Source organism: Chrysemys picta, chromosome 10 (genome assembly GCF_011386835.1).
Source record: "Chrysemys picta bellii isolate R12L10 chromosome 10, ASM1138683v2, whole genome shotgun sequence".
Classification (NCBI taxonomy): domain Eukaryota; kingdom Metazoa; phylum Chordata; order Testudines; family Emydidae; genus Chrysemys; species Chrysemys picta.
Window position 1 is genome coordinate 81,902,801 of NC_088800.1, and position 19,148 is coordinate 81,921,948.

Here is a 19,148-nt window from a genome sequence, read left to right on the forward strand (position 1 = left end):
CAAAGGGGAAGTGTCGGCAGGGTTTTATAATTTGCCTGTCACTGAGCAAAAGCCGCTGCGGTTCAGAAGGGCGGCTTTAGCCACTTTGCATAGAGGATTGGGACAGTATGCCGAGTCCCTCTGCGTGGACATTAACCAGTCCGCAGGGTGCTCTTCAAAGGGCATGGGATTTGCTTGAGTATCCTTGGTCAAAAGTTCTCCTTTTCCCCTCCTAGTGTGTGCTGGGCACCGGTGGGCTGCAGTCCCCCACCGCAGAGGTGGCTGCATTTCTATGGTGGTGTGTGCGTACAGCTAGTGAAATGCTTTGGAAGGAGTGTTATGTTGTTGTGTTGGAGATGGGCTGTTTCAATCCCAATTGGGTTTAGGGGTGTGTGTGTGTGGGGAGGATCAGGGCTGAATTTTGGGGTTAGGGCTGAAATTCAGTGGCACCAGCTCTTCTTATGAGCCTTTGCCCCAAGCTTTGCAAGATCATCTGATGTTGTGAGATCTCAGCAGCATCCAAATGGGAAATAGACTCTTTCCACTTCAGGGTTCAATTTGGAACCAAAACGCTACAGAGTGGCTGAGCTTTGGGACACGGATCCTTGATGCCCCACTGACGTTTGCAAGGGTTCAGAGGAGAGGGTTGCGGTTCAGGCCCATTGCTAGCTATTAGCTCACAGTCCTATCTGGCGTAACTCTTCCATTAATGACCCTGTGGATTCTGGGCTTCTCCAGGTTACACCAGGGAGGAATTTTGGCTTGTGTGACGCCGTAGGGAGCGGGGCGGACTGACCTGGGAATGTCCTCTAGTTTTACTGGAACTATCTGCATGGGGGATGGAACAGCAGGGGATGACTTTATTTGAGGGCCGATACCTAAGCCTGTAACCTAAGCTGGGAGGGGGATGGGGCCAGGTGACACCTTTGCCCCGGAAACTGGACAAAGGCTGGAGGAGGAGCCGGGGGGAGGGTGGAAGGAGACGGCTGCAGTGGCGTTTCAGTTTGAAGCTGGCTGGGGAACCGGAGGGAGCCCCCCAGGGTTGGGGTCTAAGCTCCCTGTCGTGTCCCCCTCCACCCCCACCCGAGGGACCTGGATGAGGGGTCCTGGTTGTACCTACAAGCTCTGCTTGGGACTGTGTTCCTGTCGTCCAATAAACCTTCCGTTTTACTGGCTGGCTAAGAGTCACGGTCGATCGCAGGAAGAGGGGGGTGCAGGACCCTGACTCCCCCACACTCGGTGACAGCTTGAGAACGGCTTATTGTTTATGAATGAACTGGTTGAGGTTTCTGGTGTGTTCCTAATGATAACCACTTGACTCATTGGTGTCTTTCCCCTTCAGAAGTCTTGAGGAAGCTATTGCACGAACACTCGTCCCAATACAAAGCTCCCTGGCCAGTGTTTGGACGCGATTTTCGGATGAACGAGTAAAATCGCATTGGCTGTTCGCTTAGCATCATCTTCGCAGGGACGTGAGGGCGAGCATATATGGGGTCTGGGCTGGTAAATTTCATTACCTATAGACAGATCAGAGCAGGGGGTCTCAAACTGGGGATCGGGACCCCTCAGGGGGTCGCGAGGTTATTACACGGGGGGCTGCGAGCTGTCAGCCGCCACCCCAAACCCTGCTTTGCCTCCAGCATTTCTAATGGTGTCAAATACACCTCTACCCCGATATAACGTGACCCAATATAACACGAATTCGGATATAACGCAGTAAAGCAGCACTCCGGGGGGCGGGGCTGCGCACTCCGGTGGATCAAAGCAAGTTCGATAGAACGCGGTTTCACCTATAACGCGGTAAGATTTTTTGGCTCCCGAGGACAGCGTTCTATCGGGGTAGGAGGCGTATATAAAAAAGTGTTTTTAATTCATAAGAGGGGTCACCCTCAGTGGCTTGCTATGTGAAAGGGGTCACCAGTCCAAAAGTTTGAGACCCACTGGATTAGAGCTACATTGAGGGCTGGATCCTGAGACCCTGAGAGCTGCTCCAATTTCTGCCAGCGGAGGATCAGGCCCCGAATGACTGAACGCACTGAAAGGTGGCACGTGAAAGCTGGCCCTGGACTAATCTCTGTGCCTTTTAGAAAAGGCAATGCAGCGAGCGCTGAGCAGCGAAGCAGCAACCTCAGCATTTGAGCTAAAAAGCAGGGCGTGTCCGGGCACGGCCACACCTGGCAGGAACAGCTGTCCCGCAAATAAAACCAAGCCCAAATGATCAGCGTGTTCCTTGCTGTGGCTAGGCAGAGTGAGTAGGCCTGAAAAGTGCTGACTGCGGACTGTTGCAATGTTCTCCACCACCCCTATTTCACGGCACTGTCGCCGGGTGCCTCTGAGTCACTCCGCGCCGGGTGCTGTTCTCTTTGATGCTAATCGGTTTTTTATCAGGAGCTAAACAGCAAGCCTGGGAGGGACCCACCTGCATGGGCCACCCTGGTCCTACCTGCGCGTCACGCCAGGGCACACGTGTTTGTTGCTGAAAGGGCCTTTTGCTGGAGCCTGAAATACGGCTTGGTGAAAAGAGCATCACGAAGGGGCATGGGGGGGAGGGGGAGTTTTCTGCTCTGCTCCTAGACGGCCCTTCGCCGCAGCTGGAGACGTAACGCCCAGCTTGGGTAGATAGACGTGCGCTAGCTTGGATCAAGATCGCACGCCACAGATAGCAGCGCCGCCACCGCGTGGGTGGCGGGACGGTCTAGCCACCCAAGGGGTAGCAGCATCAGGGCCAGCCTTATGGGTGGGCCACGTGGGCAACCACCCGGGTGCCGTGGTCTAGAGGCAAGGAGCGGGGAAGGCCTGTGCGAGGTTGCAGAAGGGAGCTCAGGGCAAAGGTGGGGAGGCAGAGACCAGGGAGGAATGGTTGGGGGGTGGGGGAGGGAGCCCAGAGAGGCAGCAGGGGTCAGGGGGTGATGGGGGGATGGATGGGGAGGCAGTGGGGGACTGGGGGAGTAGGGAGCCTGGGAAGATAGCAGGGGCCAGGGGCAATGGGGAGGAGCCCAGGGAAGCAGTGGGGGTGCAAGGGGGATGGCTGGGGGGGCAGGGGTGATGGGGAGTGGGGGGAGCCCAGGGAGGCAGCCGGGGCCAGGAGGGATGCGTGGGGGGCCGGGGGAGGCAGCGGGGGGTGGGGGACATGGGTGGGGGGCCAGAGAAGCCTCAGAGGGCCAGGGGAGGCAGCGGGGGGCAGGGGCGATGCGGGGTTAAGGGGGGGCAGGGGGCATGAGTGGGGGGCCAGAGGAGGCAGCAGAGGGTCAGGGGCGGCAGCGGGGGGCAGGGGCGATGGGAGGTTGAGGGGGGGCCGGGGGAGGCGGCGGGAGGCATGAGTGGGGCGCCAGAGGAGGCCGCAGAGGGCCAGGGGAGGCAGTGGAGGGCAGGGGCGATGGGAGGTTGAGGGGGGCCGGGGGAGGCGGCGGGGGGCATGAGTGGGGCGCCAGAGGAGGCCGCAGAGGGCCAGGGGAGGCAGTGGAGGGCAGGGGCGATGGGAGGTTGAGGGGGGGCTGGGGGAGGCGGCGGGGGGCATGAGTGGGGCGCCAGAGGAGGCCGCAGAGGGCCAGGGGAGGCAGTGGAGGGCAGGGGCGATGGGAGGTTGAGGGGGGCCGGGGGAGGCGGCGGGGGGCATGAGTGGGGCGCCAGAGGAGGCCGCAGAGGGCCAGGGGAGGCAGTGGAGGGCAGGGGCGATGGGAGGTTGAGGGGGGGCCGGGGGAGGCGGCGGGGGGCATGAATGGGGTGCCAGAGGAGGCCGCAGAGGGCCAGGGGAGGCAGTGGAGGGCAGGGGCGATGGGAGGTTGAGGGGGGCCGGGGGAGGCGGCGGGGGGCAGGGGCGATGGGAGGTTGAGGGGGGCTGGGGGAGGCGGCGGGGGGCATGAATGGGGTGCCAGAGGAGGGCCAGGGGAGGCAGTGGAGGGCAGGGGCGATGGGAGGTTGAGGGAGGGCCGGGGGAGGCGGCGGGGGGCATGAATGGGGTGCCAGAGGAGGCCGCAGAGGGCCAGGGGTGCCAAAATACAAATTTGCCTAGGGTGCCATTTTCCCTAAGGCCATCCCCAAGCAGCATGCAGAGCGCAGCCAGGCTCCAGGGCAGGAGAACGAAGCAAAGAACAGACTGATACGACAAGCCGTCCTACCTGCCCGGCCTTGCTGGCGACCGCTCCCTTTCCATCCAGGACAGCGCGCAGGCTATTGCCCTTTTCCAGCACACACCTAATCACCTCGGTAACATCGTCCCGCCTCTGGACCCCGTCCTCCAAGCGCAAGTTTGGCGGCGACTGCAGGCTCCCCAGGGGGCTGACGTAGGTGCCCCGGCTGACGTGGGGGTCGCTCATTTTCCTTTGCAAGTGCAGGTTCCCCCCGTTGGGGATGTGATCGGAGTTGGTTCTCCGGAGCGGCCCAAAGCGACCTCTCACCTCAAAGAGTTCGTCCGAGGTGGAGGAGGCGTTGGAGTGGTGGTAGCTGTGGGTGGCAGAACTGCTAGAATAGCTCTCCTGATCGCTGAGCGTCAAATAGTCCTCTTCATCTTCCTCCCCTTCCAGCCCGTTGACAGGACACACTGCTGCCGTGCCCTGAGCTTCCGGGGATACGGCCGCCTGCCTCCTCAGCCGGTGATCGCTGGCCACGGCTTGAGCTTGTGTGGGGTTTTCACCCGGCCCGTGATCTGCATTCGCTTGCTCTGCCACCTGGTGCAGCTGCTTCTTGGCGTCCCCGAGCAGGGCAGCCGTGTCTCTGCAGAGCGCGCTGTTTTTGGAGATAAAGTCCACGACGTCAACCGTCCTCGGCCTTGGCGCTGGGGGCTTGACATCCATCTTGTGCGTCTCTGCGGCCGTGGGCTGCTTCAGGTGCTGGCTCACAGCCAGGATAGCCAAAGCTCCTTTCTTGTCCTCCCCAGGACTCCTTGCTTTGGGGCTTTCTACTGGCTTGGGAGGTTCCTTGATTAGGGTCGGAGGGGCCTCTCTTTGCTCCCGGCTGGCTGGAGAAGGCTCTTGGCTTTTCTTGGCTTCCGACTCCTTGTTTTTTAGCATCTGTCTGTGCTGGGCATTGGCCTGGGAGATGTCACAGACCTTGATGCGGTTCATTTGGGACAGCTTCACATTCTTTATAGTGGGGTCGATGATGTTGATGTACCCCAAGATTTCACTTGGGTCTGGGTCTGGCTCCACCCAAGTGGGCAGGTAGTCGAACATGTTGGCCTTCTCCATGTTGACGAGGCCGGGGTGGATGGGTGGGGCTAGGTCGGCCATGTCGTTTTGCCGCTCGGCACTTTGGCCCTCAGGAAGGGCCTTGTCTTTGCTGTCCATCATCTTGTTTCTGCCGGCGCCCGCCTGCCTGTCGGACGACATCTTGCTGATCAGTTCTGCGCTCTTGGCCTTCACCAGGGCATATTTTGGGTTAATCAGCCTCTTCACCACTGCGTTGGCCGGGGCGACGGGCGTGACGGAGGGCAGAGTGAACGGCTCGGGTTCCGGCTCCTCGTCCATGGGAATGGACTTCAGGCTGAGTCCCTGGGACATGAGATACAGCTCCTGGAACTGCTTGTCGAACGCTTCCACCACCTGGCCAGAGAGGACCGAGATGAGGTTCCTGTCGGTCCTGGCTGCGGACCAGGTGAAGCTGGAACGGAAACCAATCAGAAACAGTCTGAGTGCATGGTGGCAAACCCGGCCTGGGTTCCCCTGCTCCCTGGCTTGCTAGTGAGACTTGAATACCTCAACCCCGGGCTCGGTTCTGTGCTCTCTGGGGCTGGCTAGATCCTGCCGCCCCGTGGACTGAGTTCACAAAGGGCTGCCTTCTACTGCTGCAAGGTGCGTCTCTGCCTAGTCGCTTCCTCAGAAGAGCGGGATCTTAGAAACAAATCCTCACAAAACTGCCACCTAATTTAGCAGGAGCAGCAGACTTGTCTCAAGGCAAGTCTGGGGTGTGATGACTGGAGGTGAGAAGTCGGGATTGCTGGGTATCGGGGGTGGGGGGCAGGTCGGGTTCACTGGATATCAGGGTTTGCAGGTCAGGATCGGGTTGCAGTAGCAGAGCTCTGCATGCATATTTCAGCTGGTACACCCAGCTGCATGCTTCTACCCATTGCTCTGACGCTGCCCTATCATGAGGATCAAAATTCACATCCCCTTAAACTAAAACGCCGACCCGCACGGTCCCTCTGTGGCCTAACTGAGGCTGACCCCGTCCAGCGCGCTTTTTAGATGTGGGAACGGCTGACAGAGCTGTCTCTGGATTACCTGTAGGACCCGCACATAGCCCGGTCACCGTCCACGAACATGAACTTCTGGGCCAAGGCACCTTTGAACCTCGTGGCCGAACGGGTGAAAAATTCCGTTCCCCCCGTGGTGCGAACTCGGAGATTCTGCAAAGCAAAAGCAAGGCAGCAGGTGGGAAACGAATCAGAGGAGACGGTGCAGTGAGATGCCTATGGCCTGCCTCAACGGACTCTTGTTTAGGGCTGAAAAATCGGGTCTCTCTCCCTGTCGATTTGCTCTTTTTTTTAAATGGCCACTTCCATGGACCACTCCCTCTGTTGGCCAGTTTGGGCTTGATTCTGCTCTGAGTGGCCCTGTTCTAAATCTGGATTAACTCTGCAGAATTCGACAGCGGTGTTCCGGTTTCACACCACCATCACTGGCGCTGAATTTGGCCCCTTGCCTCAATAAAAACGCACAGCCCTTATCTTCAAAGCAGTGTTCAGCTCTCTGCATAGACACTGACTCATCCCCGCAATAGCTCTGAAAGCCTGGTTTACATGTAAAATGTCGCTCGACTTAGCTACGTCACTCAGGGGTGTGAAAAATACATGCCTCTGAGCACCGCCGTTAAGCCAGTCTGACCCCTGGTGTAGACGCAGCTAGGTCGACAGAAGAATTCTTTGGCCGCTCAGGGAGGTGGATTTATTGGCAGTAGCGCGAGTAGTGTAGACATGGCCTAAGTATTATCCACTGTGGCTGAGCAGGGAACTGTGAGACTTGAGTTCAGGAGTTTGCTGCTTCCCCAAAATGCCTAACCTAGTTTTGTGCGGATTTTCTGCTGTGATTATCCCCTTTTTACGGTCACCCACTGGCTGGAGCTTGGGATGGGATCGGCCTCGGGTGAACCGCAAATGCTTGTCACCTGGAACAGCCGTTTGGAGAGTAACACCAAGCTAGTCTGGAACACTGACATGAAATAACTGGCAGCCAATGAACTCAAGGTAAGAAGGCCAGTGTGGACTGACCCACAGGGACACAGCGAATACCCTAATGTGCCTTGAGATCCCAGCATGGGAGGTGCATTAGAAGCTCAGTGTTGTTTACATTTCCACGCCCAGGAAAACAAGCTAGAGGTCGACCTCATTCCGTCACCCAATTCAGTGCATCCCTGTTAACTTAATATCCTTTAACAGCCCATTAATCCAGCTCCTCCCTCTAGGCCAACGCATTTCATAAGTTCACAAAGGACCATTAGACGCTCTCAGGTCACACCCAGCACAGCAAAACACCCAGGTCTCAAGGTATGTTTCATTCTCCCTCCTCCTCACTCTCATAGCAGCAGCTGCTTTAAGTAATCTCCAGTTGGAAGAAAACAAAATCCAGTGCACACAAAGATAGATGACTGATCAGAAAACACAATAGCCACTTCTCCCATCCCCTGAATCACGGCAAACACTCAGCAGTTGCTTAACAAACTGAGTGGAAAGAGAAGAACAGGAGGACTTGTGGCACCTTAGAGACTAACAAATTTATTAGAGCATAAGCTTTCGTGGACTATAGCCCACTTCTTCGGATGCAAACTGAGTGGCTTTCCCAAGCCTGTGCGGTATTTACCAAGTCCATTGAGCCTGCATTTTAGACACTGAAATAACAATGTACATGTCTTTAGCACCTTTTCTCCTGCATGCTCCGGCTCAAAGCACTTTCCAAATAGCGTCTCAGGTTCTCTGGGATGTCCTGGCAGTTTTGCACCGTTCTGACAATTGACTTCCATGGGGTCAAGTATCGGGGGTAGCCGTGTTAGTCTGTATCCACAAAAACAAGGAGTCCGGTGGCACCTTAAAGACTAACAGATTTATCTGGGCATAAGCTTTTGTGGGTAAAAAAACCTCACTTCTTCAGATTCACGAAATCTTATGCCCACGAAAGCTTATGCCCAAATAAATCTGTTAGTCTTTAAGGTGCCACCGGACTCCTTGTTGTTTTTGACTTCCATGGGTATTTCTACACTGCCAGCCTCCCAACCCAGGTAGATCGATTCGGGTTAGTGTGAGTCTGTCCACAGGTGCCAGGAGGCAGTGTAGACATACCCAGTGAGAGCTAGGTGGGAGAATCCAACCTGGACTCTTTCTCCAGGGATCTGCTGGTGCACGCCTGCTGGTCCCGGTCCTGGCCCCGTCCACAGCTCTGCCAATGCACCAGAGTTCTCACCGGCATCACCCCTTGCGACTAGCCTGGAGCTTTCCTGAGCTGAACATTAATCTTAATCTCAGTGCTGGGTGCCACACAGCCCAGATGCATGGGAATCACTTCCACATGCAACCCCGGCCAGTTAATGTGCTGGGTAGGAGAACACCAGGCACCTGTCGGAGCCAGTGCTGTGTTGCCTACGTATGTATGAACTTTCCTTTCTCTCTGTGCCACAGTCCCTGTGACAGCCATTCTCCAGCTAGCTCGAGAGGTGGGAGACTCATGAATGCGCGTGGATGCCAGTCAGAGAGCCACGTGGCTGCATTCCTCAAGGTAGATATCTGCTGTGCCAAGCAAGGCAAAGGCAAAGTGGTTTATGGCCCAGTGGTTAAAGTACAACCAGGAAAATCAGGCCGGTCAGCAGGCCTGAAAGTGAAACCAGGAGATTCCCATGCATCAGGAATTTGTGATAACAGCCACACACCCATCTGGTGCATGCCGGCTTTTGATCATTGTTCTGCAGGTAGGTAGGACCAAAGGTGTGCCCTGCTGGCTTTAGTCACTTCTGGGAACCCCTCCCATCCGCCCGTTGCATTCACACAAAGCCTGCCCTGGCTGATGGGCTTATGCAACCAGTGAGCCTTGGTAACACTGGCTAGCGTGGTCCAGATCTCTAGCAGCAGCACTAGCGGGAGCTTTCTCCCACGGCTTGCCAAAGTACACAGGTCCCTGGCCTGGAACATTCTTGGAGGTTGTCCAGAACAGAGGCTGCCAGATAGTGCTAGATATTGTGGGAGCAGGTGAAATGCCGGTGGAAGGACTAGCTTGAGAGCACCAAACCCATGGTGATGCCCTGTGCCCAGTTTCTTATTTCTATAAGGGGGGGAGGGATAGCTCAGTGGTTTGAGCATTGGCCTACTAAACCCAGGGTTGTGAGTTCAATCCTTGAGGAGGCCACTTAGGGATCTGGGGCAAAATCAGTACTTGGTCCTGCTAATGAAGGCAGGGGGCTGGACTCGATGACCTTTCAAGGTCCCTTCCAGTTCTAGGAGATAGGATATCTCCATTAATTTATGGGGGGGAGGGATAGCTCAGTGGTGAGAGCATTGGCTTGCTAAACCCAGGGTTGTGAGTTCAATCCTTCAGGGAGCCACTTAGGGAACTGGGGTAAAAATCTGTTTGGGGATTGGTCCTGCTTTGAGCAGGGGGTTGGACTAGATGACCTCCTGAGGTCCCTTCCAACCCTGATATTCTATATCCCAGACATTCTTGGTACTGTCCAGCCAGAAGACTTGATCCCTGCCCCCCCACCCCCAATGTAAATGGACCCGGCAGTGCAGCGCTTAGACAACCGACGTGCGGGTATATCTCCCGGAATCCATTCCAGCCACTGCACGGGCCTCGGACACAGGTGCACTTTGACCTTCCCTGTTCTCTACGTGTGGCACACAATAGTTTAGTCTCTGGAGGGCTGTAATACTTTGCTCTGCCTAGTTGTGGGGCTTGATCCTACATGTTCTTGGTCAATATAAAAACTCCACCGGAGTGATAATTCTCCTTTAGCTCAAGTGGCAGGGGCTAATGCCGGGGGGCTCTGCGTTCTAGCCCTGTCAGGCCTGGTGTGGCAGATGTATTTAGCACAGAGGCAGCTATGAGATCCTGTTGCCAGGGACTGGTTACAATACGTGTCTCTCCTGTTAAAATAAGGGGACAGGGCTGTGACATCAAAGCCAAGTCGCTCCTTGCCTCCCTGCCTGAGTGTGAACACATGGGCTGGCAGAGTCCTTCCATTGTTACTCTCTCTCCGTGGGTGCCGTGTCGGGCTGGGTGTTCGACATCACCCAGCAGCTGTTCTGCTGCTGCTATCTGGCCCTGCCTGCCATTAATGGGAATGACCAACACATAGTTGGCAGCTTGCGGGAGACGCTGGGGGTGTGTGCGTCTCTGAAACGGAAATGAGAGTGGGGGCAGGGGACACTGATGGAATAATGCTCACTAGCTCCGATCAGGCGATCTCACAGCACTCTGTGAAGGAAGGCAGCATCGTTATCCCCATTTTACATCTGGGGAAACTGAGGCACATTGCAGGGAGGTGACTTGCCCAGGGGCACAGCTGGGACTAGTGCCACGGATGCACCCTAGCCACTAGGCCCCACTGCCTGGCTTAGCCAGCACCCCACTTCATTTTATACAAACACACCCTTCCCCAGTGGTGCCCGGAGGGGCTAGCAGGGGCTTGCTGGAGATCTGCACCCCATTTGTGCCCAGAAGGAAAGCAGGGCCTCCGACGTGCTTGTGGGGGCCACGTGCTTAGCTGGCTTCTTTCTGCCCCCTCCTGAGTCAAGGCAGAGCTCTGAGAACGAACCAGGAGACATTGCAACGACTCATGGCACCATCGGCTCTTCGGCCTTTGAAATGATAATAACAGGCAGCGCGAGCGCCGTCGCTTGTAAACTGGGGGAAAATACCAGCTGGAATGGTCTCACCTGCAGCCAAGCTCCCTTTGTTTAGCCGGCTGTGGCGTCCTGAGTGGGAGGCAGCCCTCCGTTTCAGGTTGTTAGCCTGTGGGCGTGAGCGAAATGCGCCGTCCAGGGCACCCGCTATTCTTAACGCTGCGCTCAGCTGCAATTCGGTGCCATTTCCTTGAGGCTGCCCAGGGCAGTGGGCCTGGTTCTCCTGCACCTGGCACTCTGTGTCGTCACCCAGCCAGGCTCATGCGTGACATCGCTTTTCATGCATTCGCTGTGCATGGAGGTAACCAAGGACACCAGGGCAGAATCAAGCCCGAGTTTTCTATCCTAGCTTCCAGTTGACCAATCCTGCTTGCCTATAGCCACCCACTGCACGGCGCCACGCCCTCGGTGCCCAGCTTACCTTCAGGTGCCCGGTGTGCATCTGTGCTCGCTCGCACATCTGAAGGAAGTATTTCACATTGGTCTCATCTACAATGATGTAGACACCGACTTTCCGCTTGAAGCCTGCTTCCAGGAGGTCCTTGAAGATGTCAACGTCCGTGAACATGTCCATGACCACAGCCACGACCTGTTGAGGGAGGGGAGGGGGCAGAAGAGGGTGAGTTCAAATGATATACACAGGCTAGAGTGCCGTGAGTAGCTTCACTGACTGACCTCTGCTGTTCCGCCTCAAGTCAGTGACTGAAATTATTATTACTTATTACAGCCATGGCCGTGGTGCTAGGCGCTGTACAAACACAGAACAAAAAGACAGTTCTTTCCTTCGCTGATCCCTGGGGCAAGACCAGCTCTGTGAAATGTTTACTAGTCCTCAGTGTAGTTGTACTGGTGCCATCCAAGTGTTTCTAGCCTTCTAAGGAAGTGAGATTTCCCTCTGATTTACCGCGCTGCTTTCCCCATCAAGGCAATTCTTAAATGATTTTATCTGCCTCTAGATTGACACCCGCTATGTAGAATTCTGCGCGGTACCAACCAGAAGCCGGCAACCCTCGTGTTCAAATGAGATCCGACATTGGGGATTGGTCTTGCTTTGAGTAGGGGGTGGGACTAGATGATCTCCTGAGGTCCCTTCCAACCCTGATATTCTATGATTCTATGATTAATCGCCAGCTCTAGTGGACTGGGACGCAGCGCGTGCTCAGCTCACGTTGGAGCTGAAGTTGGAAGCATAGCAAGACGGTCGTCAGGGTGATGTGAATTTAACTGGCAAGAACTTGCGATCTGCCTAGGATACAAACAAATGGGGCTTACCAGGTGAGGACCCCGCCTTTCCCTGGCAGAGCTGCACTCAGAGCAGGTCCCGAGACTAGCACCAGTAGCACGAACTCACATCAGACAAGCTGGGGACACACACACCAGCTCAGGGCCCTTTACCCAGGGAAGCAGTCTCCTAGAAGTCAATGGAACTACCCCTGTGTGCATGTCTCTACGAGACCTGGACCTTACTCAGCTCTGCAAACTCATACCATGCCTTGAAAATTCAGCCCCCTGGGTCACTCGCTGGGTCCCCCCCCCAATACACAGAGGATATGGGCCGGTTACAGCCCCCAGCTATTGAGCCTTGACTCTTTAGCTCAGACTGTAGCAGCTCACGCTTTGAGCTCTGGAAGGTCCTGGTATGTTGGCCAAGATGGCAGCCTTTACACATGCTCTGCAGAGAGTGGAGACACCGAGATATATTATCCCCCTCTCTGAGAAGCAGGGACTAGAACCTGGGTCCTTTAGCTCCCAAAACACAAGTGTCAACCGCTTGAGCTGAATGCACCCCCCGCCCCCCCACAGCGGGTCATAAGAGCCCCATGGAGGTAGCACCCTTCGAAAATCCCCACACTACACCTCCACTCTCCTGTCTGTCTTGGACAACAAAAACGTTCACGTCGGCAAAGTCTTCGAGCCTCAGAAGGAAATCTCCATCACCTTGCCCGAATGGTCGATGCGCACGTCCCTGCTAACTCTCGGAGATGAGATCAGCCCCCTCCCAACCATCTCGTAGCACCGTGCTGTTCGAGCCAGCAGTACCTTTCATGTCTACCCTGTAATATTCCACTTGTACTATATCCATACCGCATGGCGTGCAAATCCCTTGGCTCTAGGGTGACCAGACAGCAAATGTGAGAAATCGGGACAGGGGTGGTGGGTAATAGGAGCCTATATAAGAAAAAGACCCAAAAATCGGGACTGTCCCTATAAAATCGGGACATCTGGCCACCCTACTTGGCTCGGAAGACAGGCTGCAAATGAGGGCACTTCTGAGATTTCCATCTGAGCGTCATTTGAGCCTGCATTCCGGCCCCAAGCAGAGCGCTTTGTACTTTATAGCCGGCAGCGGCTGACGACGTCTAGTGCTTCATGAGCGTTCATTAAGCTCTGGGAGGGAGGTGTTGTTAGCCCAATTTTACTGACAAACTGGGGCACAGAGGGTGAAGTCCTGCCTCTGTTGAAGTCAGTGGCAAAACTTGCACTGACTTCAAATGAGCCAGGAATTCAGCCAGACTGTTTACATGACTTGCCCAAAGTCACAAGGATGAGTCAGGAGCAGAACCCAGGAGTCTTGACTCCTGTTCCCTACTCAACAGTCTCCTTTTCTAACAGTGGAATGTAGCACGAGACGCCCAGGTCGCTGATTTCTTTTGGCAAAGCTACGATTCCTTGTGTGAGAGGGACAGGGTCTACACGTCTGTCTGGCATAAGGCTGCCAGGAATGCTCAGGCGAAAAGGGAGCCTGGCAGCTCCAGTCAGCACTGCTCACCGGGCCGCAGCGGCCAGCATGTCCATTCAGCTCCTATGCGCTGCCCCTGCCATCAACCCAGCTCCGCAGTTCCCATTGCCAGGAACTGCGGCCAATGAGAGCCGCAGGGCCGGCGCCTCTGGATGGGTCAGTGCACAGAGCCCCCTGGCTGCCCAGTGCTCCTGCACCTAGGAGCCGGAGGGACATGTTGCCTCTTCTAGGGGCCACCTGAGGTAAGCGCCGCCCAGAGCCTGCACACCGAACCCCCTCCCGTGCCCCAACCCCCTGCCCCAGGCCTGAGCCCCGTCCTGCACCCCAACTCCCTCCCAGAGCCTGCACCTCCTACTGCATCCCAACCCCCTGCCCAAGCCCAGAGCCCCCTCCCACACTCTGAGCCCCCTCCTGAACCCCAAACCCCTCATCCCTGGGCCCCTAGCCGGAGCCCTCACCCCCTCCTGCATGCCAACCCCCTACCCCAGCCCGGTGAAAATGAGCGAGTGAGTGAGGGTGAGAGAGAGTGAGCGACGGAGGGAGGGGGGATGGAGTGATCCAAGGCGGGGCCTTGGGGCAAGGGGCCTGGGGGCAGGGCAGGGCGAGGCAAGGCTGTTGGGTTTTCTGCAATCAGAAAGAAAGTTGGCAACCCTAGATTGCAAATGCCTTCCCTCTTACTGCTCCCAGAAACACCCAAGATTCCCCTAACTGAAGGATGTCCGAGGACAAAGTATTGCTCCCTAATGCCATCCTCCAAGAGATGAGGCCTCCATGTGTTAATTACTCATGTCAGGCCAGGCCTCAGCTAGAGTTTCACAGCTTCCCCTTTCGGTTTAGGTGCGTCTTTCGCTCTGCAGTGGGGAGGAGGGGAAGAGGAAAACATGATCGTAAAGCCACAGACATTGGCCAGATGATTTAGGGCAGCGTTTCCTCACAGGTGTGCCACGGAATTTTTTGAAAAACGCCACATGAGAACCCAAAATCCTTCCCTTGTATTTTGATTCATGTCAGAGCCGGACTCTAATATCATTCGTTTTACTGTACAGACTGTGAATCGCAAGGGCGGTAAACAGCTTAAAGCAAGGCAATGAGAGGGTGAGTTGATTTGGAGACAATATGGTGACGTGCCTCAAAATAATGAAAGGTGTCGAGGTGCGCTGAGGCAGAGAAGAGGTTGGGAACTTAGGGCCGGAGGTAAGATCTGCAGTGACGTTACCTTCCTTTTTAAAAGCTGGCTCAGCTGCAAGCCGGCAGTGTTCCTTGAAAGTCGCGGGCAGTTCGTCCTAGTTACAAGGGATCACGCCTGGCTGCTCTGTTTAATCAGGTGCTGTGGTGGAGGAGAATTTGTGCAGTTTGGCTCACTGGGAAGTATACACTGGGTAGAACCCACCGTTCCTTTGTTGGCTGGAACTACGCGTGGTCCTTCAAGCGGGCTGCCCAACTACCGCATATCATGGCTGGTTGTGTCGCGTCCTGCTGCCTGTCCTGTTTTGTTTATATGACCCACTGTGCTGGTTAGGATGCCATTCCCTATGTGCAAACAAACACACCTGTCAGCACCCTGGAAAAGATCCAGTGGGGGGAGCTGACTCCCTGCGGGTTCAGACAGACACTGGGAGGATGGGAGCGAAAGCCACCTCAGGGTGCGGTTCCACCCCACGGGGACGTGTGCCCTAATCCAGCCAGGGCATGAGCTTCATTTTGGGGGGCCGTGGCCGGCTGCTGTGGCAGGGGGCCATGCTGCTGGCCTGTACTGCGTGTGCAGTGTTACTGTGTCAATAGCCACGGGCTGTCATCTTTCTGGCTCCAGTCCTGGCGTTGCAGCTGAGAAGTTTGCTGTTGTGCTGGGCCTGGCCCTGTTGTGTTCAGTCCAGTGACGCTGAGGTGCAAGGGCAGAGCGAGCAAACCCAGCGAGACAAACAGTGAGCCAGGCCTGCTGATTTGTTTGTTCGGTGGTGAGGAGCTTTGTTGCTGCAGCTCCGTGACTGTGCTTTGCCCTCCGGAGCAGCGACGTTACCCGGATCTTTAAACGCCTCCTTCCACAAGGTCATTTTAAACCCCAAAGCAGCACTCGGTCGGTGTAGCTTCACTTGAGCTGTCCAGAGGAGGGTAGCACACCTGCCGTGGCCCCTGCGTGCTGGCAAAGCCCTGCAGCTGGGCTGGGGAGAATTCCCGCGGTGCAGGCGTTGCACAGGGCATCCGTGTGCCCGTCCCCTCACGAGCCCTGGTGCAAGAGAGGTGTGTATTTGAGGGGTGGGTGTTTGTAGCTCCAAGTCCAGCAGGATTGCCGTACCTCGGATCAGCCCCCAGCCTCAGTAATGCTTGGGCATTTGCGTCAGCCCCTGGAGGCTTGGCAGGGCACGACGGGGGCTTACTGTCACATTTGCCCCCTTCCCCCGGAGCTGCGAGTTGGCGTGGCACAGAATCTTACCCTATGTCTGTCTGGGAATTCGCACCTTCCAGCAGGGACTGATCTGAGGGCTGAGCTCGGTAGAATAGCAGTCAGAGCTGGATGGGGTGAGTCAAGTGACATGCAGGGCGAGGGGAAAGCACAGCCTAAAGCCATTGGGGGTCTGTTCAACAGCCCGGCAATGCAGAAATATCAAGCGGGGATAGGAACCTGGATCAGACCCATGTCCATCAGTCCAGAACCCAGCCTCTGAGAGGGCTAGCCCAGGAGGTGCACAGAACCCCGCAGTAGGGGCTCTGGGGAAAGGTTCCTCTCACCCTTTAAACATACTAGCTGGTGTGTTGTCCCTTGTCTGCTGAATACCCCATCATTTATTTTGAGGCTCGGAGATTTTGGAGCCTGAGTTTCCCATGAGGCTTTGCACGCTGCATGGAGAGATGCCATTTTTTCCCAGAGCCCTCATAGGCGGCACACATGTCAATCACATGTCAAACAGCTGATGCTCCACCTCCATTTAACTCAGCTGCAGAAGCTGCGCTGAGGTGCCAGCTAAAACCGGGAATCCATTCACTGCCTTGCCCGGCACGCTTGGGAATTCTCCTGCGGTTGCTGTGGGTCGGGATGCAGCACAGAGGTGCTGAGGTGTGAATCGGTCGGCTCCTGATCTGGTTCATCACTTGCAACACTTTACTTCTCTGTCTCCTCAGCTATTCCTAGGAGGCTCTGGGTTTGGTAACTGCTTGTAGGAGTGAGAACGGGGTTGCCGAGCGTAACATGGTTTCCCTCACTCCGAATGAAGTGTGAGGCTCCGATGGGAGATCATTCATTTGAGCTGGACAGTGAGAGTTAGCTGTGATGGGAGGACGTTGTCTGTGCACCAAACCCAGACACGCATGTTGAGACTAAGAGAATCCCTGGAATGTTTTCCTCATACAGGTGGAGTAGAATCAGAATTATGCTTGGCACTTATATTGCCCCTTTCATCCGAGGCTCTCAAAGCAGCATAATTAATTTAATTAATTTAGCATCACAGCACCTCTGGCAGGCGGGGAAGTTTGATTATCGTCAGTGTATAGATTAGGAAATCAAGGCACGGAGAGCTTAAGTGACTGGATTGCACAGCATGACCTGATTTCCACACCCTGGTTATGTTATCTAGACCGCACACCCAGGTGGAGTTTGTTCTGTTTTATAAATGGGATGCTATGCTGGGGTTGCCTGTGATAGCCAGGGACTGGTCCCATCCTCTTGCACCTCCTGCCCCTGCCAAGTCATCTGGATTCATTGTAGGGCTGTTGGGTGCAGGAACATTTTAAGTGTAACTCAAGGAGACATTGGAGGGAGAGATTTTCAAAGGAGCTCAGCATTGGCCTATATCTGCTCCCACTTCGTCCGGGGGGGGGAGGGGGGGGGGAGCTTTGCTGCTGACAGCAGTGAGAGCAGAAAGAGGCCAGTCCCGAGCAGGTTTGAAAAAGCCACCCTGGAAATCTGCCTCCCGCCCATTGTTCCACAGAACCCCGAATCTCCAGGCCCTGGGCTAGTGTGCTCACGACTGCTAGCACTGCCACGGCTCAGGGGTGGCGGGGGCACTGCGGCTTTGCTTGGGGAGTTGCCCAGGGCTAAAGGCCATGAACGAGAGGACGTTGCAAAGGCAGACCGAGCAAACCTGGCGCCAGAAACAGTGACTTGGGCTGCTGATTTGTTTGTTTGCTGTTTTCTCAGCGGCGCAGAGCTTGGCTGCAGCTCCCTGGCTGTACTTTGCCTCCGGAGCAGGGACAGCACACAGATCTTTACACACCTGCTTTCACATTCCCGCTGGGGAACTTTGCCTTCAGGAGCAAGGAGAGTTGGAGCAGAGCTCCCAGGAGGAATGGAATCTGGGTGTTTCACTCACTTCCAGGAGACGGTAGGGTGCACGCCCACCCCTCATTGCCCCGTTGGCGACTGGGAGTTGCTGCGAGAAGCGAAATGTAATGCTGGGTCCTTTACTGCAGACATCAAAAAGAACCATTTACAGATGTGTTCTCCCTTCTCATTTACCCGGCCCTTAGCAAGGTTCAAAGCCCTTTACGAGCACCAGTGGATGAATCCGCCCACGTCCCGTGAGCTGGGCAGGGCAGTACGATCACTCCCATTTTACAGATGGGGAAAACCGAGGCAGAAGGGTTGACTGCCTGATTTGCAAGGATACGGAGCCCTCCTAGCGCCCGTTGACTTCAGTGGGGTACGTGGACTTATGAATATCAGGCTGTGAACGGCTCGCTGAAGGCTGTGAGGTGCCTCGATGTCAGAACCACAATTAGAAAGGAGAGACCCCGGTTTTCCTTTCACGTATAATGGCTCCATCCCAGTTAATCGAAATGCAGACTGTAAATGACGCCAGAGTTGGGAAAATTCCCAGTCCTGTGTTACTCCAGCACGATGTGGAGCCGGAACAGCCCGTGTCTTAAGCCCACCTCTAAAACCAATTTCCCCTTGTGCCTTTGGACAAGCCTCTGTAGGCACCTAACCTCTGGGAGTGAGATGCCTAAATATCTTTGAGGATATGGACCTTAGCCTCTCTGTTTCACTTCCTCCATGTGGAACCTGAGACCGTGGAAAACGGAGCTGCTAACAGTTAGCAGCCTCCGAGGGTTAGCGGCAAAGGGCTTTGAAAATGAAAAGAACGAAGTGAGTGCCAAGGAATAATCACATACAGGATCCGTAAGGTGGGAATCGCCTTTAAAAATAAAATCAACGAGAAACAAACCCTACATGATGCAGGTCCCTTCTAGTGACTGCTGGCCACGGGCAGTGGAGTTGTGATGGGTGCCATCAGGCAGCATGTGTCCTGGGGTCTTGATGTTGCAAGGTCGATGGTATTTCCAGCCCCAAAGGAAGCTCTGTCCTGTCTTCTCTTTGCATCGGCTGCTTGTTTCTGAAGGCAGGAATCTGAAAGGAGGCGTTCCTCTCTCTGCTGAGGCAAAGTCGAGACACAGAGCTGCAAACCCCCAAACCCTTCAGCACGTTCTGGCCAGTTTGCCTTGTCCAGGTTTGCTCACTCTGCCCTGCCACACAAGGCCAGGAGGGACCAGTAGATCATCTGGGCTGACCTCTCTCTCACAGGTCATGAAATGTCACCTAGGTACCCCATATTGTGCCCAGTAACATGTGTTTGGCTGACACACATCATCCAGAAAGGACACCCAGTCTTGACT

The 19,148-nt window shown here is 55.5% G+C and overlaps 2 protein-coding genes across 6 annotated transcripts in view; one reads left to right on the forward strand and one right to left on the reverse strand.

Annotated features, from left to right (window-relative positions):
• SLC5A10 (solute carrier family 5 member 10) overlaps nt 1–19,148 on the forward strand; it is a 91,215-nt gene that overhangs the window by 36,753 nt on the left and 35,314 nt on the right. The gene's annotated exons all lie outside the window — the stretch shown is intronic.
• Nucleotides 1–19,148, reverse strand: part of FAM83G (family with sequence similarity 83 member G) — a 38,980-nt gene that overhangs the window by 10,675 nt on the left and 9,157 nt on the right. Inside the window, exons 2-4 of the mRNA XM_024102341.3 lie at nt 11,223–11,390; nt 6,198–6,322; nt 4,098–5,577 (exon numbers count right to left, since the gene is read on the reverse strand). Of these exons, the coding sequence (XP_023958109.2) occupies nt 4,098–5,577; nt 6,198–6,322; nt 11,223–11,390 (1,773 nt within the window). The remainder of the gene's footprint in view (nt 1–4,097; nt 5,578–6,197; nt 6,323–11,222; nt 11,391–19,148) is intronic.